The sequence below is a fragment of the Drosophila ficusphila genome, unplaced genomic scaffold, assembly GCF_018152265.1.
Source record: "Drosophila ficusphila isolate 14025-0441.05 unplaced genomic scaffold, ASM1815226v1 contig_414, whole genome shotgun sequence".
Classification (NCBI taxonomy): Eukaryota; Metazoa; Arthropoda; class Insecta; order Diptera; family Drosophilidae; genus Drosophila; species Drosophila ficusphila.
The window spans coordinates 24,100,676-24,128,467 of record NW_025064328.1 but is presented as its reverse complement, the minus strand read 5'-3'; the positions used below and the strand labels follow the sequence as shown (position 1 = coordinate 24,128,467).

Below are 27,792 nucleotides of genomic sequence, written 5' to 3'. Positions count from 1 at the left end.
TAATTTTCTTATGCTACAACCTTCTTCTTGTTCTAAGCTATCTCCCTACCAATTTTCAGCCAAATCGGTCAAGCCGTTTTCATGTGATGCGCTTACCAACACATTTTGCGATTCATTTTTATATATAAGATAGATTGAGAGGCAACGAGAGTGTGGCAAGTTTGTGTCGTGCCACCAGAGACAACCCATCCAAGTCGAGTTTTTTGAAGCGTGGGAAGATGGGGCCCAAGCTTGATTTGTCCAATACATAACAAATCTTAGAACAAACTTTCTCCTATGAGAAGATCAACCCTCTTCGATTTGTTGAATTCTGGGTCAGCCAATGGTAGATTTGTCGGGATATGAGTCGAAATTGAAATCAGGCTGATCGTTGACAATGGAGGATGCAACCACGGCTTCAGTACTTGCAGAGTAATTGGTAGAGTTGGATGATATACTCAGCTGGACAGCATAGCCTGTAGTTCTGAAGCTAGAATCTCCAAGACCAGATACAGCAGCAGCAGATTTAATCCTTTTGAGCTGAAGGAGGTGCACGAATCTGGATGTTACAATGTGAACTTGCGAGCCTGAGTCGAGTATGGCACGACAAGGTATTGGACTACCATCTCTATTTTTAATAAAAACATTAGCAGTTGCCAAGAGCATAAAGTTGCAAACTAGACCAGCGCAGGCTGAGTTGGCGGTGGCATTGCAGATGACGTTGAAAATGGTGCGTCTCCCAAATTAAGCAATGTATGATGCTTGGATCCACATTTCCTGCAGCTGCTAGAATTGCACGAGCGCAATTGATGCCCATCTTTAAGGCAATTTATGCACAGGGACATCTTTTTTACTTCCTTCAGCCTTAGTGCTGGGGAAAGATTCGCAAATCTCGTGCACGTATATATGGAGTGGCCGGTATCGCTACAGAGTCGACATCTTGATGGACTGGCAGCTAGTAGGGCCTTGTTAGAACGATTTTGCCTTCAAGATGAGTTGCTGGATGAATGGGTAGCCATGGCAAGCTCCACATTCTCTAGCGTCTGGTAACGTCTTTCCAGGAACTTCGAAAACTCCTCCCACGATGGTATTTTATCAACAGAGCACGATTCCCCCACTTGGCTTGGGTAGATGGATCCAGCTTTTGGACCAAGGCTTGAACAATGAAGCAATTTGCAATTTCCTCTTGATCGCCTAATGCTTGAAGAGCCCGCATGTGACTGATAAGCTTATCAGAAAGTTCTCTTAACTTGGCAACTGACTCAGCTTCGATCGTCTTTAGGACAAAGATTTGTGCAACACGTGCCTGAAAAACAATGCGTTTACTATTAAATCTATTATTTAATACTTCAAGAGCGATACTGTAGTTGCTGTCAGAGATTTCCAGTGATTTTCTGGTGTCAAGGGTCGCATCCTTAAGGCAGGAGCGCAGATGCTGCAGTTTTTTAATGTTGGAAAAGCCAGGATCCTTGTCGATGATCGTCGAAAACATGGCATGGAAATCGGCCCATTGAGTGTAGCCTCCACTAAATGTTGGGAGTTTAAGATCCGGCCGATCGAGATTTTTGAGTTACAAAAATCGAATGAGACGAAAATGGATCTTCTGGACGAAATGTTGAGGATAAAGGCACAGTCGAATTGCGAATCTCTGAACGGATGCGGACCTTTAGGGTGGCTGTAAGTTCTTCGAAATTATCTCGTAATGGGCTACCGATTTAATTATAGTCTTCATTTTCTAAGTTGTCATGAGCCAGGCAAAAACAATCACTTAATTTGTTAACAAGGTCTTCTCGCACACTAAGATCATTGACACACATGCCTCTAAGCATTTCCATTGTTAATTATTTATTTATTTCGTTCGGCACGTTGCCAAATTGATTCGGCTTTAAGCTTGAAAAAGGTAGCTTAAGTTTGGGGCGAAAGGGTTTTGTCTTCTGCCGACATGTTTCACTCAAGGCAAGACACCCTGGATAGAACCAAAGGAACGTAGCACAAAAGAGAGAAAACACACGATAATACCGCAAGCGAGAATTGCACAGAGGGCAAATGCCACACGGCCAACGACCTCCGAATAACACCGATGCAGCGTGTATTAATTTATAATTTATTCACTTTGAATATTTGTGATTATCTCGCCGGGGCCTCCAAAATGTTGAGTTAGCGAGCCTTTTCACTAACTATTTTTTTTGGCAAGATAACACAAAGATTTAATTTAGTTTTATAAAGGTTATTTAATTAGCTCCAACGGAAATTATAACAAGTTTATTTCAAATTCACTTAAGTATGTTTATTGAATACAATAGTTTATTTAGCGGCACGAGGGTGACGGCATAATAATACGAAAAAGTGCGCAGACAAACCCGAATTGGTTTGAGCGTTAAATGCAACGATCTAGCAACGACTAATAACTATTTTCGGCAATGCAGCTGCATGAGCTTGACAAAGAAGTACGAGGTGATAAATGATAAGCGAAGAACAAAGCGATGGTTAAGAGAATCGCCTCGCAGGGCAAGATAATTTAAGAGAGTTGCCTCGCAGGGCAGTTTACAATAGTTTTTAGTTATTATGTTAAGAGAACAAAAGGGATGTTATTTTAATTGTTTGGGCTGGACCAAACATTCTCCCCCCGTTGGAAGGCTGCAGCTTTCAACATCAACCTTCGTAGGCAAGAGGCACAATTTGGCAACAGCTCTCTTGGTTATTCCTGTTGCAGTCTTCAGGACAGCGACTCGACAGATTTCATCCTTTCCTTTTATCATCTCTAACACACGAGCTAATGACCATTTAAGCGGTGGTAGATTTTCATCTTTAATTAGGACGACATCGTTGACCTGCAGACTGGGTTGGGGAGAACGCCACTTGGATCTCTGCTGAAGGTGCGTCAGATATTCTTTACGCCAGCGTTTCCAAAAAGTTTCCTGCAAATACGAAATTTCCGGCAAAGATCAAGTCTGTTGACATTTAGGTTAGAAAGATCTGGTTCACTGCAACTGGTAGCAGGACCGCCAGTTAAAAAATGTGCCGGAGTCAGGATATCAACCCCTGCTGGATCCTCTGATAGGGGCAGAAGCGGTCTAGAGTTGATAATGGCCGAGATCACGCAAATAATGGTGCGCAACTCATCAAATCCTAGCACGGATTGCGAAATGGTGCGATAAAGATGATGCTTGGCTGTCTTAACTAAGGCCTCCCATAGGCCTCCAAAGTGAGGCGATCTGGGTGGAATGAATTTCCATTCGATGGAATCTGATAGACAGAAACTCACGATTGTCTTCAAATGGTCTTCAGGTAAGAATAAACGACGAGGTTCGGCAAGCTCGTTTTGGCTCCAGTAAACTTGGTTGCATTATCAGACCAAATGCATTTGGGACGACCTCTTGTGGCAATAAATCGTCTGAGGGCTGCCAAGAATGTTGGTGTGGATAAATCAGCAACTATTTCCATATGCATTGCCTTGGTTGAAAAGCATATAAAAATGCATATGTAGCATTTCAACGGCTGGCGTTTGCGTCCCTCTGGCTTATAAACGAATGGGACGCAATATTCCACTCCAGTGACAGTGAAGGCCTTGCAAGAATCCACCCGTTCCTTTGGTAGGTCTGCCATAACATGCTGAAGGGTACGTGGCCGAGCGCGACAGCAGCGAATACACTTGGTGACCACATCAGCGACTGTTCTTCTCCCCCTATGGGCCAATAGTGCAGTCTGATTCTGGCCAGCAACGTACGAGGTCCTGCATGAAGGCTTTCTTCGTGGAAGTGCTTGATGATAGCCGAAGTAATTGGGTGCTTCCTGGGCAGGATCATTGGATGTCGAGAGTCAAAGGGCAGACTTGAGTTCGATAGTCTAACTCCGACTCGAAGAAGACCAAAATCGTCAACAAATGGGGGCAGCGATGACACGCAATTTGATGGCTGCAGGACATGGTTGGCCTGAATTGCTTTTAAGTCAGCCCACATGGTAGCTCGCTGCACAGCTGGAACTAGGAGGCAGGAAATGAATTTTCAAACTTGCACTTAGATGTCAGATCAATGGGTGACGTCGAAACCGAACACGTTGCCTTGCGCAGCTCGAGTAAGCATTGCTCTTGGGCAGGGGATGGCCCAAGGACTATAAAACCAGAGATCGGACGCGTTCAATTCCATGGGCAAGGCTCCTCTGGATATGATATCAGTAGGATTTAGTGTAGTAGACAGTCTTTGGATGGATGCTACTCTATTAGCAACGAAAGTTGTGAGTCATCCCTCACTATTCAGCCAAGCTAAGACTACGGTTGAATCGCACCAGCAGAAGTATGGACCTGAAAATATATCCATTTTTGAAGCTCGCTTAGAAGATTGGCCTACAGGAGCGCTCCGCACAGTTCAAGCTTCGGAATCGACCGAGTCTTTAAGGGCGCTACTCGAGACTTGGAGCACAATAGTTGGGCATTTGATTTCTCAGCAGATCTGGATACAATATACAAATTAAATTTAATGTTGTTGGTGAATTAAAAAAAATATATTTTATTTTTTATATATATTTATTTCGGTGATAAACCTTTTATCTTTTAATACAATTTTTACAAGACACTTTCTTAACAGAGATAACTGATCGCGATGCCGATCTGAACTGGACTGATTGCTTAAATTTTTAATCGGCTCTAATAAACCTCGGCCAGGAGCTTTTCTTCTTTGAGTTTTTCGAACTCCAATTTTTCTTTAGAATAAAAGGTGAAAATACAACTGTCGCATCTTATTGTGAAATTCAATTATGCTGACCGATGCAATGGATCGTCCCGATTCATTTAAATGATCTCTTAATTTTGTTAAAAAATTTCTTCGTTAATAAATTTTTCTGGTTCTGGCCGTTGTTTTTCGGTTACAAATAATATAGTATTTTTGTATTTTATAATAAGTAAAAAAATCAAATATATAATGATTAAAATAAATAGTATAAAGGTAAGTGATATTTTAGTATTATTAATTTCAATGAAAGGGTTTAAAATGTTAATATTATTTAAAGAGAGTTCCGAGTTATTTGATAATATGTAATCGGAAATCTCATAATTTTTTAAGTGGTTCGTAGTTATGTAGTCAAGAATTTTGTTTTCCAAATTGGTATATGAGATATTATTAATTATGGTCGTACCATTAAATGTTATTAGGAAGGAACCGTTTAAATGGGAGTTGTTAACAATATTGTAACCATTTATAAGAATGGCACCATCTTGTATTAGGAGTACAAATAGAAAACCACCGTTTTTTCTCATAATTTGAGGTTTTATTGTAAAAATCTCGTTACAATGTCATTCTTCAAAATAATTTCCATCCTTAGCCACAACTTTTTCCTATCTTTCTGGCAGCTTCTGAATTCCTCTTCGAAAAAATGTCCGTCTTTTGACGCGATCCACAAATCAATCCAATTTTTCGCTTCTTCGTAAGAACGAAAGTGCTGTTCGGCCAGGTCATGCGTCATCAATCGGAAGTGGTAGAAATCAGATGGGGCGATGTCAGGAGAGTAAGGCGGGTGCGATAGGACGTCCCATTTCAAAGTTTCCAGGTATGTTTTCACGACCTTGGAAACATGTGCACGAGCGTTGTCATGCTGAAGTATGACCTTGTCGTGTCTTTTCGCGTATTGTGGGCGTTTTTCCTTTAACGCTCGGCTCAAACGAATTAGTTGTGTCCTATTGAGGGCTCCTGTGATGGTTTCGCGAGGTTGCAGGAGTTCATAGTAAATTAAGCCAAGCTTGTCCCACCAAATACACAGGTCCGGGACGCTCGTTATCATCCACGTCATACTCGCCATTTCTAAACTTTTGGAACCATTCGCGACACGTTCATTCACCATAAGTTTCTACAATCATTCGACGCGCCTCTGCTGCATTTTTTCGAATGATATGCAAAAAGCAACACTTCCCGCAAATGTCCCTTGTTATTTTAGTTGTTTGGGCTGGACCAACCACAAATATCTTCTGCTTTTTCAATAGTTTTTCCTACTCTACTATGAGCTGCGTTAAGCGGGTCATGGGCTCGGATAATAACATTTAATGTTAGTTTAGCCGGTACCCATAATTTCCAAGCTAATTGGTCTTCAATGTCATTGCCCCTAACTGGTTCAGTTCTTTTATAAATTATCCCTTCTACGATTTTTAAATCGGGTAACTTAGCCTGATTAGTACAAATATTTTCTATAAGATTAACATACTCCTCTGATTTGAACTCTTCGACTATTGCTCCCTGTTCTTCTACTTCGGATACGGCAGGTTCATCTTTTCTCGGTTTCTTTTCTATAGGTTATTCGAAAGAAGAAGCCTTGTAATTATATTGCCCAACGAGCCAGACGACCAGAGAATTCCTTTTGACTCATAAGCCACTGTAGAGACGCGTGATCAGTAACTACTTCAAAATCCTGACCCTCTACGTACGCCCGAAACTTACGGATTCCTTTTATTACCGCCAAACATTCTAGCTCCATTACAGAGAAGTTTCTTTGAGCCTTCAACAGCTTTTCGGACATAAATGCACCAGGTAGTTCCTCGTTCTCCTCATTGATATGCGCTAACACACATCACAATCCAAAAGTACTTGCGTCGCACAAAAGCAGAAAATTTGTCGGAGAATTGAAGCCTTATCCACGCAAGTTCTCATTGGTCGCTTGTTGTTCTTCCATATTGAGTCCTGGCTGGTGCTGCGAGTCTTCGTTGCCTTTGTTGCTCATAATTATTACTCTTTTATCAGTCCTCAACTAAACACCACGCTAAAGCTCGGAACCAAAAAAGACAGACCCTATCCAGCAACACAACGAAGCCACACACGGCCTCAGTTCGCAAAATGAGTCCCCATCATACCAGAACTGGTATATCCTAGCACGACCTATGGTCACACCTTAGAGTATCCTGTCTATCGAGAGACTGAATTACCTCCTCTCCGACACGGCCATCCTGACATATACACGTCCTCGTGTCTTTAATAAACATCTGAATTTCATTCCACTTTATAGTTGTTATTGAATGCTTCCAAAAACTTAACCACGTAATCTCAAATTCGTATAACATTCATTAACATAACTTAACTGAACTTTTACAAGCCAACTTTTAAATTCTTCGCCAAACACATGGATTCATAAATTCATTAATCATATTACTCGTCCCTCGCCCAACACTAGGCTTCACAAATTCATCAAATACATCTCTCGTCCATCGCCCAACACTTGGCTTCACGAATTCATCAAATACATCTCTCGTCCATCGCCCAACACTAGGCTTCACGAATTCATCAAATACCTCTCTCGTCCATCGCCCAATACTAGGCTTCACGAATTCATCAAATACATTTCTAAAGCAACTCTCGTCCATCACCAATCACATGGCTTCACGAACACTTTCTTTTTCAACAGACTTTTCCAACTGACTTTGTTCTTTCTAATTTATATCAAGCTCTTCTGAAATTTGCACATCGCAAACTTTCGTGTGAGTACTTGTAACGCCTATTGTTCTGTGTACCCTTTAGAACGTATCGGTCACCGTGCAATACCTCGACCACCAAAAAGGGTCCTCTGAACTTAGGATCTAATTTCCTTTGCTGTCTTTCGCTGTTTTTAAGCAGCATAAAATCCCCCACACAGAACCTTATTACTTGAGCCATATTTTTATCAAATTTTGTCTTCTCATATCTCGCGGCCTCCTCCATGTTCTTAGCGGCCAACTCCCTTGATTTAGTCTTGTCAATTTCATTGTCGGTATCACTAATAGGTATCCAACCCTAGCTAACTGTACATCCCCTAGTGCATCCTGCCACAATCTAGAGCTTGTCTCAACAGCCGTCAAAAGATTCTTCAGTGTACTCATGACTCTTTCAACTGGCCCGTTGACTCGATTTGCGCCCGTTCCAATTATATAGCGTCGATTTGTAAAATAATATATTCTTTACGATCGTTTTTTTCGCTAAATTTTCCTGATATATCTATATGAACAGTGTGCCAGGGAATGCTAATTTTTGGAATTGGGTGTAATTCCATTTGAGGTTTTCCTGACGTACCCTTAAAAACTCTACATGTAATGCAGTTCTCCACGAATCTTCGAACATATTTTGCCATACGCGAAAACCAGTAATGGTCGTACACTTTATCTAGTGTTTTCTGCGAACCTAGATGCATGAAAGACTCATGTAACTAATTTATAAATGACCAGCGAAAAGTACAAGGTATCAAGGTACAACTACAGGTAACAACGAGTTTTTGAATTCCTTTGACTCTTTCTATACAAAACATTTGATCAAATTTCATAAGTGGCAACTAAAGCCAACGGTAAATCGTCATTCTTCAACTTATGTAAGATTTCTGATATTTCTAGATCCTTTTGTCGTTTTACCAGTATCCAGTTCTCCGATATTTCTGTTAAGTCAATTCGTTTTTCTTCTATTTTTTTTTTTTGTGGTACTAACTTATTCTTTAGACACACCAGGTTTCTGGATAGAAAGTCAACGTGAGTCATACGCTTACCTTCCCTGTATTGAAACTCGAATTCAAATGTTTGAAGAAACTCCTAGGTGACAACTCGACTTTATTTCAAGAAGATTTTATTGAGCTACAGTCAGTAAAAATGTAGAATTTTCTCTGAGAAAATATAAAAGCTTCATCTGTTGAGAAAACCGGAATGAATTGACGAAAGTATGACGCTAACCCAATAAACTGTCTTAGAGAAGCAACTGACTTTGGTGGAGGCAAGGCCGATAGTTTTTCTATTTTGTTAGAATTTGGGCGTATCTCCCTCGCTTGTATCTCATAGCCCAGGTAGCGCACTGTAGTTCTCAAGATAAAGCACTTTGAAATGTTAAAAGAGAATCCTGCGCTCACTAAAACGTCTAATACAAGTTTCAAACGTTCAAACGCTTCCTCCTTTGATTCTGAAACAATTAATAAGTCATCCATATAAACAATTACAAACGAATGAGCAAGACTGCCATGTGCCTTTAATACAGCTCTCTGGAACACTGAAGGGGCGTTTTTAATCCAAAAAGCATCGCAAGAAATTCGTACTGCCCATCAGGGGTAACAAAAGCAGTATACTCTATACTCGCTAGCCATGTCAAGAGAAGTGAAATATTTAGCTCCCCTAAGTCTAGCTATTCGATCTGATATTAACGGTAATGGAAACTTATCAGCTACGGTATTTTTTTTATTTATTTCTCTGTAATCAACGCAAAGTCTTGCTGAGCCGTATTTCACTCAGCTTCCGAATCAAAAGTAATTGGAAATCTCTCACCATCGACCAGCATACTCGATTGAGGCTCCACTATAGCGCATAGCTCCACTCTTTTTAACGTTCTCACTTCCGATCCAGCATTCTGCACTTTTTTTTGACAATTAGTGGCTATGTGTCTCGGTTCCTGACATCTGTAACACGTTATTTTTGTCCTTCCATGACGAGGCTGCGCTGACGGCCACTCCTTTCCAATTGTCGAAACCTGAGATCCAGATCTACAGTCTTGCTTTTTGTGGCCTAGCTTTCCACACTGGTAACATTTGATTTCCGCAGTTTTAGCTCGCTTCGTCTCTGGTTCCCAGTTCGTTGCATTAGGGCGCTCCTTTAGAGCTGAGAATACTTACTTATAGCTCCGTTTGCAGTTCACGTCGATTGTTAACATGCGTTGTGTGTATCATTCGCTGCAAACGCCGATCGAAATTAGCCATGTGCCCAAGAACCAGCGCGATGGAAATTTGTTCAGAATTCAAATTACGCAGTTTTGTGCCCAGTGACGTCACACTGCGACTTGCAAAAAAAGACAGGCTTTCGCCGGTGCTTGGACAACTATTAAGAAAATTTAAAATGACGGCGGTTGGCGTCTCTGAAGTCTCGTATCGCTGCTCAAATAATTGCCGGAACTGTTGCCAAGTTATTCCCGGGTAACATATTTGAGATAACCATTGTGCCGCTGTGCCTTTCAAAGCTTTACTTAACGCTAATATAAGAGCGCTGTCACTTAATGGTTTTTCTCGTAAGATGATGTCGACCGTAGCGCACCACTGCGTGGCATCCATACCAGCAACATCCGGATAATATTTCGGCAGGAAAATCTCGCTAGTTTGTTGCAACTCACTCGCCGGCGTCTGTAGGCTCTTAACCAGTTCCAGAAAGTTCCGGTTTTGTTGTTCTAACAGCGCGAGTATTTCTCTAGAAGAAATTTGGTTAGTGCCGAATCCCACTTCTGATGTCGGAGAATTGAAGCCTTCTCCACACAAGTTCTTATTGGTCGCTTGTTCGATTGCTTGTTGTTCTTCCATATTGAGTCCTGGCTGGTACTGCGAGTCTTCGTTGCCTTTGTTGCTCATAATTATTACTCTTTTATCAGTCCTCAACTAAACACCACGCTAAAGCTCGGAACCAAAAAGACAGACCCTATCCAGCAACACAACGAAGCCACACACGGCCTCAGTTCGCAAACTGAGTCCCCATCATACCAGAACTGGTATATCCTAGCACGACCTATGGTCACACCTTAGAGTATCCTGTCTATCGAGAGACTGAATTACCTCCTCTCCGACAAAGGTTTCGTAAAATTTGGGGTGGATAAAATCGGAGCGGACGTAAGAGATCGTTTAAGGGTGTTAAAGGCTTCGTCTGCTGTAGAGTTTCATGCATTGTGTTTTGATTTTTTTAGAAGTTTGGTATGCGGACAACTGACTATGGAATAATTAGCAACAAAACGACGATACCATCCGGCGAGACCCAGAAAACGCCTAAGTTGCTTTACTAAATTCGGTATTGGAAAATCTGCAATTGCTTTAATCTTGTCAGAATCGGTTTTCAGTTGGCCATATCCAATTATGTACCCGAGATACTTAATTTCCTACATACAGAAATGTTCCATTTCTTTGCTTTTCTTTGCTACGTTATTCGTAAGATTAGCTTTCCATAAGTGCACCGGTACTTCTCGTAAGAATATAAGATGAGATTCAAAATCACGGACAACACTAAAAGATCGTCTAAATCAGGGGTGCTCAACGCCTATACACTGAGTGCACTTTTGTTTTTGTAGACGCTCTGTGCTTATGGGTAGTGCGCGCATAAGCACCGTGCATATGGGCTTCGATTTGCATGCGAAACAAAAACAATTTTGCTTGTTTCTTCATTACATCTCTATCCGTCGTCACGCTTCGCTGAACGCAATGTATTTTGTTTTTGTTTTTTCCTCGAGCACATGCACTTGAACTTATTTTTCTGTCTGCGTTGGCTTTTGATTTATTTCGTGGTGGACCATCGTAAATGTTATATTAAATTTTTTGGCAGATCAAAATGAGTGATGAATTAGAGAGCAGTTTTGTTAGCATAAACTTAAAATGCGAAGTACAATGCGTAATATGCTTCGTATTTCTGGAGGTAAACACCAAATACAATCGTAATAGGCATTTTTCTCTTAGTGCACAGCTGCGCCCCAACACAAACGCGCCGCTACATATGTACACGTTTTCTTGTGGGTGTGTTAGTAAACGCACTGCCATAAGACGAATTTGAGCACCCCTGGTCTAAATAGACGAAATCACGTGTTCGCAGATGGGCGGGTATCACTTGATCCTTAAGCCTACATAGAGTCTGAGTGGCATTCGTTGGCCAGCTAAAGGTATTTGCCAGTAGGCATGCTTCATATCCAGCCCTGTTATGTATTTGGCTGGAGGCAGCCGACTAAGTATCCCATCTGTATGGGGCAAGGGAGAGGCGTCCGTTCGTGTGTATTTGTTAATTTCGCGTGAGTCTAAGCATAACCTGTGTTTATTTCCTTTTTAAACCGGTTGCAGTTGGAGTCGATTCCAGGAGGACGTTATCGATACTTTAGAACAGGCAGTGATGGTTAGGGCAGCGCCCCCTTTTGGGCCATGAACAAGTTATTCATGTAGAATGTAAAATCGCAATCCCGACTTAGGGATTCTCTTAGATGGCCTTGAGGGTGTCCATTGACCCATCTTAGAGAGAGGCTGGGGATGGCGGGAGACATTGCGGACTAGAACGGATCAACGGAACCGTGTAGTAGTACAAGAAAAGACGGACACGATAGACGTGGTAATTTAACCTCGTAGTGGTTTTGTGCAAATTTTGTGAAAAAAGTGAGTTGGAGTTTATTTTTGTGTAATTTTTCTTTTGGAAACATAAATGTTTATTTTGTTTAGGGAAACCGGGGTCCCACAATAAAGGGCCCCGGGATTTTTTTTGCGAGGAATACATTTTTGGAGAAGTCACATTTTTTCGAGGGTTATTTTTCGTCGAAGAAAATATATCCTTTTTGTGGAGCAGACCTTTTTTCGAGAAATATAAATATTCTTGAGAGGCCACAGTTTTTCGATCAACACAGTTATTTTCTGAAGAACACCATATTTCTGGAGGAACCCATATATATTTTTGAAGAAATTCTAACCTTTTCGGAGGGAACACACACACACTACGAAGTTTTCTGAGGAGAACGTGCGTTTGGAGGAACATTTTTGAAGAACCACGGCATCATAGCCGACCCTCTAGGACTCCAGATCTCCGGTGAGTCCGTTCCGTGTCGGGGTGCCTCCGATAGTGGCCAACTTATGCGCGAACGGCTGGTACCACGAGGTTGGCGAGCCAGTCTCTATACGCCTCCAAGTTCCTTGTGGTGCAATACTCTGGTGTAGTTTTTAAGAATTTAAATACCTTGTATTGTTAAGTCTATTGTGCGTTCGTCCAAAGATTCACCCTTGACCGACGGTTTCTAAAATAAAAGGGTCGCGACTAATTAGGATGAAGGAATAGTGTGTGTAAATCTCACATACCTTTCGGCGTCCCTTCTTTTCCCTTGGAGCTCCTCAGGATTAGGTGACCTAAATTTAAGCCGCGTTAACAAGAGAGTTCTGCCGATACAAGGGTGGCAGAACATTTTCGTCGGTGAGTGTCCATTCCTTAGTTCTTGAATTTAGCTTTGACCGCTAAATACTTATACGGCGGTTGAGAGTTAATTCTAGGGCCTAATGAACAAATAGATTTTGATTGATTTAATTAGAAGCGAAATGTTATATATTCATGAACTTACCTGAAGTATTAAAGACCAGTTTATAACGATGAGTGAGTAGACCTTTTTCTGAGGGGGAGATGGAGTTAAGTTAGTCGCCTGGAGTGACTTGTGGACCCATTATGGGGGATGCGGGGATTATACTTACCTAGCATCCTAGGTTAGGTGGGTACGTAGTGGCCAAGAACACCGATGGCCACCAAAGATCCAAATTTCCGCCGCCTTGTATTTCAATGTTTACGTTTTTGGGTTTGTTTACATTTTTGTTAGTGATCGCAGAGAGTTTAGTGTTGTGAGACGACCGTAATCGATGTTAGTATTTTATGTTGTCGGACTGCGGGCATTGGGGAGAACTTGGCCCAAATGAGATCGCTGAGCTAGCGGCACTTCCCACCCAAGAAAGCAGTTCGTAACAAATCAATACGCAATTACTGCTCCACGGACTATTTTAAGGCTCTATAACATCTAAGGCTAACATCTTTTCCACTTCCTCATACATCCATTTCTCTTTGGCCGGTGAGTCTCTGTATTTATAATAATCGAGTGTTCAATAAGAGATATACGACCCAGTCCTTTGCGTTCAAATAATGGAAAAGTTTTTATGACTGCTCCAAGTTAAACTTTCTGATCTTCCGTTAATAAATGCATTTTTGGATCCTCTTTTCTGGAGAAATCGTCTCCTGTATCTATCTTATAAAGTAACTTAGCTAAAAGACCGAAATTCTGCCAGAAGCCAACTCCTAAATAAACATCTTGTTTTAATTCCGGAATCAAAAAAATTCTATTTCCTTAACTTTATCTTGAAACCTAATTGGGACTGAAAGTTTTGCGATAACTGAACAAGACTCATTGCTAGCTGTTCGTATTTTCCCTGAACATTTGCGGGTTTTCTGTTAATCTATTAAGGCCTTGGCTGCGGCTCCCCCTTAACAACTTTCAGTTGCCCCCGAATCCAAAAGCGCTTTAAACGTTGTACCTTCTATTATAATGTCAGTGTATAAACGGTTGTCTGAACTCAAAATGATTGCTGATCCGATCAGCTCTTACTTTTTTCCAGAACTCTCGACTTCTTAATGTAGATCGTTTGGGTTTGATCCGTATATTGAGTAGTGGATTATTATATAGTTCTTTTTCGTTTTTATCTAATAGTTCGTCCAAAGTTTGAATAGCGGCTTGACTGACTAATTTTAATGAGTAAGAGTGTAATTTAGAAATTTGGTCTATTTTCGCGACGTTAATGTCGAACATTTTTAATGGTTCTACTGTTTCGGATGCGCTGATCATTGCTGGTTCTTCGCACCCTGCTTCCGGTTTCCCGACGGATTACATTTTGTCAAATTGTCATGCTTCTTAACTTCTTCACGCAGTTCGCAGCGGTTTTTAATTTTTAGGTGAAGAAGCTCGCATCTGGGTGAGACTTTAGCATTGCGCTTTAAAATATTCACTATGTTGTCTTCTGCTACTTCACTGCAAAGACGAGATACTAGGTCTTCAATGGCTGATTGGAAATCTTCAAATGATTCACCTTCTCTTTGTCGCCTTCTCCTTATCAATTCCCACAAGTTAAAGTCATCTTTCGTATCATCGAATCTTTGTCTGAATGCTACCGAAAAGGTTTGCCACGAAAAGAGTGGATTCTTCCGATGAAAGTTCCAGAACCAATCACTGGCTTTGGCTGAGAACAACAGATGCAGGTTATCGCAGAGTAATCCATAGTCGTTATTTAAGGGGTTACCTATATACCTTTTTGAGCAAAAAAATTTAGGGAACTTTGGATTTTTTTTCAGGTGTGTAGCAATTATTTTATGACACTGAAGTTATTATTTATTGATAGTATATGTTTTTATCGAAACAACAAGCGTTTGTTCTTGAAAAAATATAAATAATTTACGAAGTTATGGCAATTCTCTCGGAACCCTTTTTTTTATAGCGGCTTGCGGTGACCACGATTGTCAACCGAAATCAAAAAACCAAAAAAATTTTATTAGTTTAGTATTATTTTTAGTTCGTGAATGAATTATTTCAAGAATATTTGGTTTTTTCTGCATACAGTAACAATTTTTCCAAAAAGTTGATTTTTCGAGTTCTAAAAATGTTATTAAAAAATTCTGATTCTGAAAAATTTTCGGCAAACCAAAGCTTTTATACCCTTGCAGTCATCAAATATGTCGAAAAAAATACATAACGGCTAAACAACATCGAAGCTAAGACGATTTTTCTTTTCATTTTCTATATTTTCGACTATTGTTCAAATGACGGCTATATGATATACTCGTCCGATTTTGATGAAATTTAATTCGGTATTCAAAAGTCGTTAGAAAACTCTATATTCCAACAAGAAAGGAAGCTAGCTTCGGCAAGCCGAAGCTTATATACCCTTGAAGTCATCAAATATGTCGAACAAAACGCATAAAGGCTAGACAACATCGAAGCTAAGACGATTTTTCTATTCATTTTCCATATTTTTGACTATAGATCATATGGGAGCTATACGATATAGTTGTCCGATTTTGATCAAATTTAATTCGTAATTCAATAGTCGTAAGAAAACTCTATATTCCCAAAAACATCTTTGTATGATGATTTTTCGATCTTTTCTATGGCAGCTATAAGATATAGATGACCGACTTTTCCTCAATATAAACGTTGTTAAAAAACTTGATATTCAAAAAATCATGCTCGTGGGATAAAAAACAACGATGTTATCAATTTTTTCCATTAATTCTATATATATTTTTCGAACGCTCCTATGGCAGCTTTATGATAGAGTTATCCGATTTCGATCAAAATTAATCCGAAATTCAATAACAGTTAGAAAACGCCATCTTGAAGAAATCAAGTCGATCTGGTCAAAAACAACGGCGTGAGAATTTTTTATTTCATTCTCTCGTATGGGAGCTATCCGATATAGTCGGCCGATCCGGCCCGTTCCGACTTATATACTGCGTGCAATAACTACACCCTTTTGGGAAAGTTTCAGCAAGATAGCTTTAAAACTGAGAGACTAGTTTGCGCGGAAACGGACAGACGGACAGACGTATTCTGATTCTACTCGTGATGCTGATCAAGAATATATATACTTTATGGAGTCTGAGGTGTCTCCTTCACTGCGTTGCAAACTTCTGACTGAAATTATAATACCCTTTTGCTCTGCAAGGATATAAAAAATATTGTGAGAAGAAATATTTATTTATCACATTATTTACCCATTTTACAAATAACAAGAAAGGAAGCTAGCTTCGGCAAGCCGAAGCTTATATACCCTTGCAGTCATCAAATATATCGAACAAAACGCATAAAGGCACTAAACAACATCGAAGCTACGACGACTTTTCCATTAATTTTCCATATTTTTGACTATTGTTCATATGGCAGCTATATGATATAGTCGTCTGATTTTGATAAAATTTAATTTAAACTCGATATTCCAAAAATCGTGATTTTCTGAAAAGAAATAACGATGTTATCATTTTATTTCCGTTAATTCTATATAGATTTTTCGATCTTTCCTATGGCAGCTATATGATATAGTTGTCCGATTTTTATGAAATTTTTTTTATAAATCAAGGCTAGTTAAAAAACTTGATACCCAAAAATCATAGTCGTGTGATGAAAAACAATGACGTTATCAATTAATTTCCTTTAATTCTATAAATATTTTTTGATCTCTCCTATGGCAGCTATATGATAGAGTTATCCGATTTTGATAAAATTTAAACCGAAATTCAATAGTAGTTAGAAAACGCCATCTGGAAGAAATCAAGTCAATCTGATCAAAAACAACGGAGTGAGAATTTTTTTTTTTCAAACTCTCGTATGGGAGCTATTCGATATAGTCGGCCGATCCGGCTCGTTCCGACTTATATACTGCATGCAATAACTACACAACTTTTCGGAAAGTTTCAGCACGATAGCTTCAAAACTGAGAGACTAGTTTACATAGAAACAGACAGACGGACAGACGGACAGACGGACAGACGGACCGACGGACAGACGGACCGACGGACAGAGGGACAGGCGGACAGACGGACAGACATACCTATTTCGATTCAGATGGTGATGCTGATCAAGAATATATATACTTTATGGGGTCTTAGGTGTCTCCTTCACTGCGTTGCAAACTTCTGACTGAAATTATAATACCCTTTTGCTCTGCAAGGGTATAAAAATCAAATTTTAAATATTCACTCTTACACACTTTGGTATAATTGATACGGCAAATACGGCGGTAGCTACGCCCCTGTAAAAGACCTCAACCTGTACAGACATTCGTCTACGTACATGGAGTCTTTTGATCCATCGATCTTTTTTTTTTAAACGCCAACTGGCCAGAATATTTGCAGCCTTCTCTGGTGCCACTGATCTATGAGATGCGCTGCTAAATTGATTTCCTAATCCTTCTGCGTTTCTTTGTGAATGTTGATTGCTTTGTACTTCATTTTGAGGATCCGGTTGTTGCGGCTGTGTCGGAGTTAATTGCGCACCTAATGTAAGTCTTCCTAGTTGTGCTCTAAGACTCTCTTCTATAGTCCTTTTTACGAATGAACTAAGTTCTGTCATCATGTCGTTTTGCTGGCCTTTTATAATAGCATGAATAACGTTTGAAGTATTCTCGCTCTCAGCTCCTTCTTGAGAGTAAGGTGCTGTACTTGCAACTGAGTTATCTCTTCCGTTTCGAGTCTGTGATCTGGTTCTCATCGTCCTGGGATCGAAATCTGTACGGTTTTGTCGCGACTTAGCCCCTGGTCCCCTTCCTCGACCTCTAGGTCTTTGTTCGGGAGATAGAAATTCAAAATTGCAATTAAACTGCGTTGTAGTTAATGTCTCTTTACAGATGCCGCAAAATTCGGGGGCAGGTTCCCCCAGAACGCCGCCTACTGCGCTACCTTCTGGGGTGCGTTGTAACGGCATTTTAAATAAAGATAATTTTGTTGCGTTTATAAATTAATTGTTCTGAACTAACTTTCTTCTAAGCTCAAGAATGTTTGATTATAATCAAATACAAATATTCGTCCCTTTTGAGCATGTTTTAGTCAGTGTTCAGAGGAATGCAACTAATTTGTTGCTACCGCTTTGTGCACTTTCAAAAAAAGGCCAATGTTTGTGATTTAAATGAGATGTGGTTTTATATTTGTGTCTCTGAGTGTTATTTGTTTGTTCTTGTGTACAATGTTTGTGCGTTTTGCGCTTACAAGATCGCGACCGACAACTTGCTTGCGAGGTTTTTGCGAGAACGAACGAAATGTGAATCGGTTAGGAGTTGCGAAGACGAATGAGATGATAAAGAAGATAGATAAAAAACAAGATAAGCTAAGTTAGGCGCGATTACATTATGCGGGTGTTGGTAAACAACTTTACGTTTACGTTACGTTACTTTACATTAGCAGTTATACATTTGAATTTAGGGTAGAATTTACAAGTTAGGGGTTCTGCTCCGAACATGCTCCCCCCGCTGGAAGAGTCACGCTGACAGACGAGGTGGTCTCAAAGGGCAGAACGGCCAACTTGCCAACAGCTCTTCGGATGATGCCTGCAGCTGTTCGAATAACTGCAACACGGGCCACCCCATCTGGTCCAAGTACGATGCTCTCAACTCTGCCCATGCGCCATTGGAGTGAAGGAAGATTGTCGTCCTTAATGATGACTATACTGCCGGGCGACAAATTTGCCTTTCTGATCGCCATTTCCCACGTTCCTGGAGTAGCGATAGGTAGGCAGTGCTCCACTTGTGCCAAATCGCCTGCTGCATCTGGCAAACTCGCTGCCAGCGACTTAGCCGATTGATGTTGAGGTGGGTGATGTCGGGTTCGTCTATGGCGTTGAAAGCAGTGCCAATAAGAAAGTGTCCAGGCGTGAGCACCTCCAAGTCGCTAGGATTTTCTGAAATGGGGCAGAGTGGTCGAGAATTAAGCATGGCAGAAACTTCACAAACGAGAGTACGAAGTTCATGAAAAGTTAAAGTCGATCTTCCAACCACTCTATGAAAGTGGTATTTGGCTGCTTTTACGGCGGCCTCCCACAAGCCACCAAAATGAGGCGAGCGGGGGGTATGAACTGCCAGTTAATGCCATTAGACAACAGGTCATTGCGAAGCTCGATATTTGGAGGATCAGCCAGGAAGATTTCCCTGAGCTCCTGCAACTCGTTTTTCGCACCAACGAAGTTTGTTGCGTTGTCCGACCAGATCGTGTTGGGCTTGCCCCTGATGCTGGTGAAACGCTTGAGAGCGGCGAGGAACGATGCGGTAGATAAATCCTCTACTAACTCCAAGTGAGAGGCCTTAGTTGCGAAGCAAATAAAAACTGCCACGTAACACTTCGCAGGCGGTCGATTCCTGACTTCCGATTTCGAGAAGAATGGGCCACAAAAGTCGATTCCAGTCGTTGTAAAAGGACGACTTGGTTGCACTCGGCTGGCCGGCAAGGGGGGCCATGATGTGCTCCATCATTCTCGGCTTCAGTCTGAAACACCTGATACATTTGTTTACGATAGCTGCGACTGTTTTTCTGCCTCCAATTGGCCAAAACCTCTGGCGCAAGGCAGCTAGTAAACTTTGCGGTCCTGCGTGCAAAAACTTGTGATGAAAGTGAGCGACGATTGCTTGAGTGACAGGATGATCCTTTGGCAGCAAAATGGGATGTCTCGCATCGTAGTCCAGAAGCGAGTTTTGCAAGCGACCACCAACACGAATTAATCCTGAGTCATCTAGAATAGGATGCAACGACGAGAGCTTGCTATTTGATGCAACCTGCTTGTTCTTTCGCAATGCTTTGTAGTCCTCTGCGAAGGAAACACGCTGGATTCCTTTGATGAGTAGATGTGTGCCACCTTTGACGTCATCGACTGTGAGTGGTCCTTTGCGACGCCTTTGATTTTGAAACTTGAGAAGCCAGAACCGGTATATATATCCAAAAACTCTCTGCAGCTTTCCAAATGAGTTTTGAAATTTGCAATCGAAGGAGATATCCTGTTTCTCGGTTACGACTAAAACCATGCGACGACGTTCAGGCAAGTCGTCCACAATAGGCGCTATATTTGGCCAGCACGATGAATCCGAACGTAAAAATGGAGGTCCCTCTCGCCACAGGTTCGACTCCAAGAGCTCGAGAGGTGAGCATCCACGCGATAATATATCGGCAGGGTTCCAGTGTGTTGGTACATGACGCCATGTCATGCCCTTGGTGCGATCCTGAATCTGCGCAATTCTGTTGGAGACAAAAATATTAAAGTCTGATGGAGGTTTACGAATCCAAGAAAGCGTTATGGTTGAATCAGACCAACAATAAAAATTACAATCCGATGAAATGGTTAGTGCAATGTTTGAGATGAGCTCTGATAACAATAGCGCTGCGCATAATTCCAATTTGGGTATGGTGAGGGTTTTTAGGGGCGAAACTCTAGATTTGGAACAAAGTAAATGAGTTGAGATACAGCCATGAGTTTCAGATCTGACGTAAACGCAGGCGCCATACGCTGCTAAACTTGCGTCACAAAAGGCGTGTATCTCCAACGACGAGTTGGGCTGCATGACGAAACGAGGAAATTTTAAATGATTGACCGCTGACATCTGCTTCATGTGCTCCAGCCATGAGGAGTGCAAAGATTGCGGAAGCGACTCGTCCCAATCCAGTTTGTCTTTCCAGAGAATTTGCAGAAATATTTTCAATTTCGTAACAATCGGTGCTATCAATCCGAGAGGGTCGTAGAACTTGGCAACGGCCGATAAAATCGATCTTTTCGTTGCACCGCTTTCTGTCATAGTTCCAGACAATGAGAAAAGCAAGTGATCCGATTTTGCATCCCAATATAAGCCGAGCGGTTTGAGGACATCAGTTCCATCATGAAACCTTAGCGTTTTCTCGCGATCAATTTCTGGCTCGCCTTCTAAAGCTGCTGCCTCGTTTGAACACCATTTTCGAATTGGAAAATGACCCTTGGATAGCAATTCCTTCACCTGCTCACGAATTTGAGCTGCCTCCTCGATCGAGTCACCTCCAGAAATGAGATCGTCCACATAAAAGTCTCTTCGAACTATTTTGGCTGCCAACGGGAACTCAGCTTCCTCATCGTAGGATAGCTGCTGCATAGCACGAATTGCCAGAAATGCAGCCGGCTTGGTGCCGTAGGTGACCGTATCGAGCGTATAAGCCTTGACTTGCTGATTTGGATTGTCACGCCACAAGATAGACTGCAAGTAGTTATCAGGGCTAGTGACACGGACACATCGATACATTTTGCAGATGTCCCCGCATAATGCAACTTTGAAAAAGCGAAAACGAAGCAGTGTGCTGAAGATTTTAGGCTGTATTGAGGGACCTGAAAACAACAAATCATTTAGAGAATACCCTGAGGTCGTTTTAGCTGAACCATCGAATACGACTCGTAACTTTGTGGTTGTACTATCCGGCTTCTGCACGCAATGATGAGGCAAGTAATATTGCGAGGCTACTGATTGCTCAGAAGCAAGCGACATATGCTGTAGATCGATGTATTCCTTGATGAATGCAGCGTATTGCGACTTCAATTCCACATCCTTGAGCAATTTGCCCTCCAGCGTCTTAAATCGACGTAAGGCACGACCGTATGAATCTCCGAGCATGTCGAAACTGGCTTTGGCAGGCAAACGAACCGAGTATTGCCCTGAACTGAGTCGAGAAAAGGTATTCTGGAATAGCTGCTCGCACAAAACATCTTCATCAGTTGCGACAATTGGAGATCCACAGTAGCTGTCGATTTCCCAAAACCGTTTGACAATATCTGGCAAGGAATCGGTTTCCGATTGGATGACGGGCTCAGTGGTCACCGCAAGTGCTGAACGCTTCAAGTTTGAGAACGAAATCCCTCCAGATGCGATCCAGCCAAGACGCGTTTTTTGCAAAATGGGCAGATTTTCGGCTAATCGCATTTGCCCGACGCAAAGCAATTCGTAAAAAATGCCAGCTCCTATCAACAAGTCGATACGCTGACTATTGTAGAACCACGGATCAGCAAGAACAAGATTTGGTGGTATGTTCCACCCTAGGGCGTCTAAATCGAAATGAGGCTGATAATCTGTAATTTTGCCACTAATTACTGCTGTCAGTGCTGTACGATATTTTTTATCCCTAGAGTGCGCTTCGAGATCGACGGTTGCGTTTGATGAAAGCGATGATTCACCAACTCCAGAGATAGATGTGTTTGTTTGACGAGTAGTGAGTTGCAACTGCTTAACAAAACGAGAAGTGACGATGTTGATTTGAGCGCAAGAATCTAACAAGGCTCTGCAGGGAACAAATGCACCAGATCGATTTCTGATGTATACGATGGCAGTGGCAAGCAGCACATAATCGGTCTTACTATCTGACGAGACAACAGGTGGAGCTTCAGAGAATGATGATGATAAGAGCGAAACGACATTTTGAGAGTTAGTAGTGGTAGTTGGAGGAGAGGGTGCGGCGATGGCGTTGGAATCGATGTGAAGCAACGAATTGTGCTTCGAATGGCAGCGTTTGCAAGAACCAGACTTGCACTGTTGCATACCATGGCCTTTGCGCAGACAATTTAGGCACAAGTGCAGCCTTTTAGCCTCCTTATACCGCAAGGTGGGACTGAGGTTCAAAAACTGAGCGCATTTAGAAATGAAATGATCTCTACTTTCACACAAGCTACATGAAGAGGAGGTTAATGATGATGCTACGAGTGCGTTATGAATGCTTTTGTTAGTGTTAGGTTTTCCCACCTGTTTGCTAGGTGTCGGGATTACCATAGCATTTTCAAGATTCTCCAACATGCGGCACCTCTTTTCCAGGAATGTAGCCATATCCTTCCACTTCAGCAGCTTGTTTGCCTGCAGACCCTCTTCCCATTTCTCTCGAGTGTGGCGATCCAACTTCGAAGCTACCAGATAGATCAGAAGACCGTCCATGATCTCCTGTGTCGTTGCCATGGTATTCAGCGCACGCAGATGCGAATTCATCTGGTCGCTTAATCGTCGTAAGCTCGCTGCCGATCCTTGCTCCACACCTGAAATCCCGCAGATAGACCGTATGTGTGCCTGAAAATGCAAAAGTTTGTTATCAAATCTCGAAACTAGTAATTCGATAGCCTTCTCATAGTTAGCTTCCGTGGGCTCCAGTGATCGAATTGTGTCCAACGCTGTGCCATCCAAGCATGACCGAAGATGCTGGAACTTTTCCACGTTGCTCAGGTCATCATTATTGCCCACAATGGTGTTGTACATCGCGTAGAAATCGGGCCAATCGATATAGGCACCGCTGAACCTTGGCAACTTGAACTCTGGGAGCCTTGTGGCACGCGCAGCGGGTCTCGAATCACCACCGACATGTGGAAGGGCTGTAGAATTCACGGCTGAAAATCTACGCTGCTTGCCAAGCTCACGCGAAATTTGCGATTTTACCACGAGGTAGGTGTTTGCGAACTTTGACCGAGCGTCACTGCACAACTCCTGCAAGTCTAACCTTTCGACCGCGGTTTGACTTTTATCAAAGTCCACTTGCATTTGATCGACAAAATCAAGTCGCACCTGAAGATCAGTCTCGTCGAAGTTGACCGCCTCATCTGACTCCAGATAGCTTTTTAAAGCTTCTACCTGTCTTAAGGTAGCATCAGCCTTCGCTTTATAAAAGTCTAAGTCACTTGGTACCGCCGCGGATCTTGCACCAACCGAATCATTTTCAGCCATCATTTTCAAAAAGAGTATACGAAAGTCACTATCACCGTAAGCTGCCGATGCAACTGCACGAAATTAAATGCAAGAGACGAAAATGCAACGGAACAAATTCGTAAGCGTTCACTGACCTCGCTTAACACGGCTTATATATGCACTGCACTTTATATAACCAAGATCAAACTGTGGTTATGTATGCGAACAAGATCACAAAAGAAAGCGCGCCAAATAATACCCAAGCTCAGGAATATATGTATGTATGTTTGTAGGCCTCTTCACCGAATTGCGAAGTGGTGTCCAAATGCACTGATAAGCCTTTTCACCGATTTGTGAAAACCGAAGAACGAAATAAAAAACACACCCCACGTAAATCACGTCGGGGTCACCAAATGTTCAGAGGAATGCAACTAATTTGTTGCTACCGCTTTGTGCACTTTCAAAAAAAGGCCAATGTTTGTGATTTAAATGAGATGTGGTTTTATATTTGTGTCTCTGAGTGTTATTTGTTTGTTCTTGTGTACAATGTTTGTGCGTTTTGCGCTTACAAGATCGCGACCGACAACTTGCTTGCGAGGTTTTTGCGAGAACGAACGAAATGTGAATCGGTTAGGAGTTGCGAAGACGAATGAGATGATAAAGAAGATAGATAAAAAACAAGATAAGCTAAGTTAGGCGCGATTACATTATGCGGGTGTTGGTAAACAACTTTACGTTTACGTTACGTTACTTTACATTAGCAGTTATACATTTGAATTTAGGGTAGAATTTACAAGTTAGGGGTTCTGCTCCGAACAGTCAGTAAAATATAAACTTACCATTTTAGAAAGAAACACTTCCTTTTCAAATTTAATATACATTTTGTTTGCTTTTATAGAAACTAATCTGGTAGTGGTTAATCTCCAAATAATGTAACTAGAAAATTAAATGTACAACTGCCTTGATTTAATTTCCTTTCACAAACTTTGGTGATACATGGCTTATAGTTTGGACGCCCTATCCTGATACTCCGAATGGATGACGTAAAATCGCAAATTAAAATTGACCTAAATATCTATGTCTACTTACTTACTGAGTTTGTATCCACTTATATTCTGAATTAATTAAGGTCGGTTAATCCATTTTTAAATTAAACACCGCATATCCGTTAATATCATCCAGAACTTGAAAGGGACATTCTCAGTATAGCATGACATATTTGTAAAATACTATTGTTTTTGGGTTGAATTGGAAGAGCTTTATTTGTGGTATCTAAAACCTTAATTTTTCTCCTCGTTTCAAAGGCCACATGTTCTGGGCGTCAATTATGTAATATGGGTGGTTTCCCTGTGTCGAAAAAATGAAGATGTTGTAGGGGAAATAGCTAAAGCTATTGATTTCGGACAACACAGACTATTGACAGGATTTCGGGAAGTGTAGGGGAATGTTGTCAGGGTTGGGCCATGTTTTGACCTATGTCCATAACTTCTGAACCAATGAAAATTCAGAATAAGTTTATACATTTTTGGAAAGGTACAAGCAAGAGGAAGTGTTCACCAAAAAAAGAGAACAAAAAAACAAAAACAAAAAAAGTTATAGGCGGTTGAAAAAAAAAAAAATGTAGTCAGCGTTGGGCCATGTAGTCAGGGTTGGGCCACCTTCAGAAAATCGTTGACAATATCGTAACGTGGTGGAATAAAATTGAATTCAGGTTTATCTGACATTATTTTGTTCATTTATTTAATTATTTAGGATTTTACAGTAAATAAAAAATTATTCAGAGTTGTTTTTTCGTTTGTAGCGAGAAACACTAAAGAAAAAGATAAAAATGATTCATCTTCTTTCAATCCATCGAAATATTTTTTTAAGAAAATCTATTTAATTTATTTTGCATATTTTTGCTACAAAAAACTTAAATATTACAACAAAAATCGAAAATACACGAATAAAATGTAAAAATTATGATGGCCCAAGCCTGACTACACAAGTGGCCCAACCCTGACGACATGCGGTATTAATCTATTATGGTATGATATAGCCAAACTATATCTCACAATGAAACTATATCTTAGTATTTTGTAAAAAAATAACTATATAACGTATTTTTATGCTCACCTTGCGGATGACATGTTGTTTTCTTGTGATATTCACCTTTTTCGGCCAGGTAAAAAAAACTTTTTCGAGCACTTTTTCTTCACGGAGCAACGACGCGTAGAAGAATGAAATCCCGAAATAAGTAGTCACGTGGAAAGTTTCGAGTGACCGATAGAAGTTTCTAGACACCCACAAACAGATTGTTCTAGAACGAATATTCGAAATATTGAGATGGCCCGACCCTGACAACGGCCCAACCCTGACAACATTCCCCTACCTAATGCTATGCTCAAACTAGCTCGCCAGATTGTCGTGGGGTCTTTCTACTCATAATATTTTAGGTACACGTATGACTGCGAGCTTATGGCTATTAAAAGCTGTGGGGTTGGCAAAAAAAATAACTGTAATAGGCTAACGACTTTAGCCAAGTGGTGTTTCGTTCTTTAGGTTGGGAATTAGAAGTTAGTTATCCCATTTCCTTACCCTCCCTTCCTTTATCACATTTAATACTAATATGACCCTTATAAAAGTTATAGTTTTAATTCATATTAACACTGACCTGCACATGCTCTACTCGGGACGAGTAAATAAAGAAATTAGGCGATCACTTTAACGGCAAGTGAAAGAGTAGCCATTCTTTATCAGAAGAATGAATATAGTTGGGCAAGTGTCGACTTTTCAGAGTCAGTATTATCACGTAACAAGCTGATTCTACCAACACTTATTCTAAAAGTAATCAATACCCTAAAAACCTTCTTTGTACGAACAGAAAAAAATTTTGACCAGTTGGTCGAATGAAATAAGAAAATCAACGTATACAACGTACGTACGTAATTTCTTGCTACCTACGAACTTAAGTCCTAGAATCTGCGTACAGTAGAATCCTGTTATAACGACTCCGCTTATAGTGTCCGTCCAGGTTGTGCGACGAAAACTTGGTTGGTCCCCATACTAACTTATATGAAAGGACCTCCGCTTAGATCGTTTCCGCTTTAAGCGACAAATCGCTTATACGAACGAAATTTTTCGAGAAAATTGAAAAATTTAACCGGATATTACGTAGTGCAGAAAAAAAAAATACATTGCAATAGTGCCAAATTTAAGCATCAAAACACGCTGTGAGAAATGTATGTATTTATTAGGGATCGGCACCCTTGTTTGTGTGCGTAGCAGCGACACAAAGGATCTTACACTGTCACTACTCTTTGTTAGTTTTAGCTATCGCCTTAACAACGTTGCTGCGAGAGAGAGAGAGAGAGAGAGAGAGAGAGAAAGAGAGAGAGAAAGAGAGAGAGAGAGTCGAAGTGCAATGCCGACGTCACACTGCGTGTGCAGACCTCATAGCCTATTCCATGAAATGTTCCGTTATATTTCTAGTTTTTTCTGCTTTTTTCCGAGTAAAACTGAATTTGTAAATTCACCAAATGCAATATGTGCAATAATAAGCTCATTCACTTTTCAGTATTTAGAAAAACCTATGTTTTTGAATTTAATTTATTAAATTTTTCGTTTTAATTAAAAAATTAATTTGATTTAGTTTAAAAACCTATTACAAACACAGCAACCATAAAATAATCAGAAAAAAATTTTTTTTTGCTCCTTTTGCTTAGTGCGTCTTCCGGGTATAACGACGAAAAACCGTATACCCCAGATCTGGCCCCCTGTGACTTTTTCTTGTTTCCTAAACTGAAGAGGCCCATGAAAGGACGACGGTACGCTACGCTTAACGGGATAAAGACGGCATCGAAGGAGGAGCTGAGCAAGATAAAAAAAATGATTTTTTGAAGTGCTTCGAAGATTGGAAAAACCGTTGGCACAAGTGCATAATATCTCATGGGGATTACTTTGAAGGGGACAAAATAGATATTCATTAATAAATAAATAATTTTTGAAAAATCACAAAATTCGCGGTACTTTTTGAATACACCTCGTATGTCGAACAAAATGCATAAAGGCTAAAAAACATCGAAGCTATGACGGGTTTTCTATTCATTTTCCATATTTTCGTCTATTGTTTATATGGCAGCTATATGATATTATTTTCCGATTTTGATAAAATTTAATTTT

At 40.9% G+C, this 27,792-nt stretch overlaps 1 protein-coding gene across 1 annotated transcript; it reads right to left on the bottom strand.

Moving 5' to 3' along the window:
- Positions 1 to 12,468: 12,468 nt before the first annotated feature.
- LOC122320088 lies at positions 12,469 to 23,670 on the bottom strand. The gene is made up of 7 exons (XM_043208163.1): positions 22,708 to 23,670; positions 21,357 to 21,807; positions 20,462 to 21,305; positions 19,477 to 20,194; positions 19,010 to 19,253; positions 18,681 to 18,911; positions 12,469 to 12,590 (listed from the first exon to the last, which is right to left on the bottom strand). The coding sequence occupies exons 1-7, from the start codon at positions 23,668 to 23,670 to the stop codon at positions 12,469 to 12,471; spliced, it is 3,573 nt and encodes a 1,190-aa protein (XP_043064098.1).
- Positions 23,671 to 27,792: the final 4,122 nt, after the last annotated feature.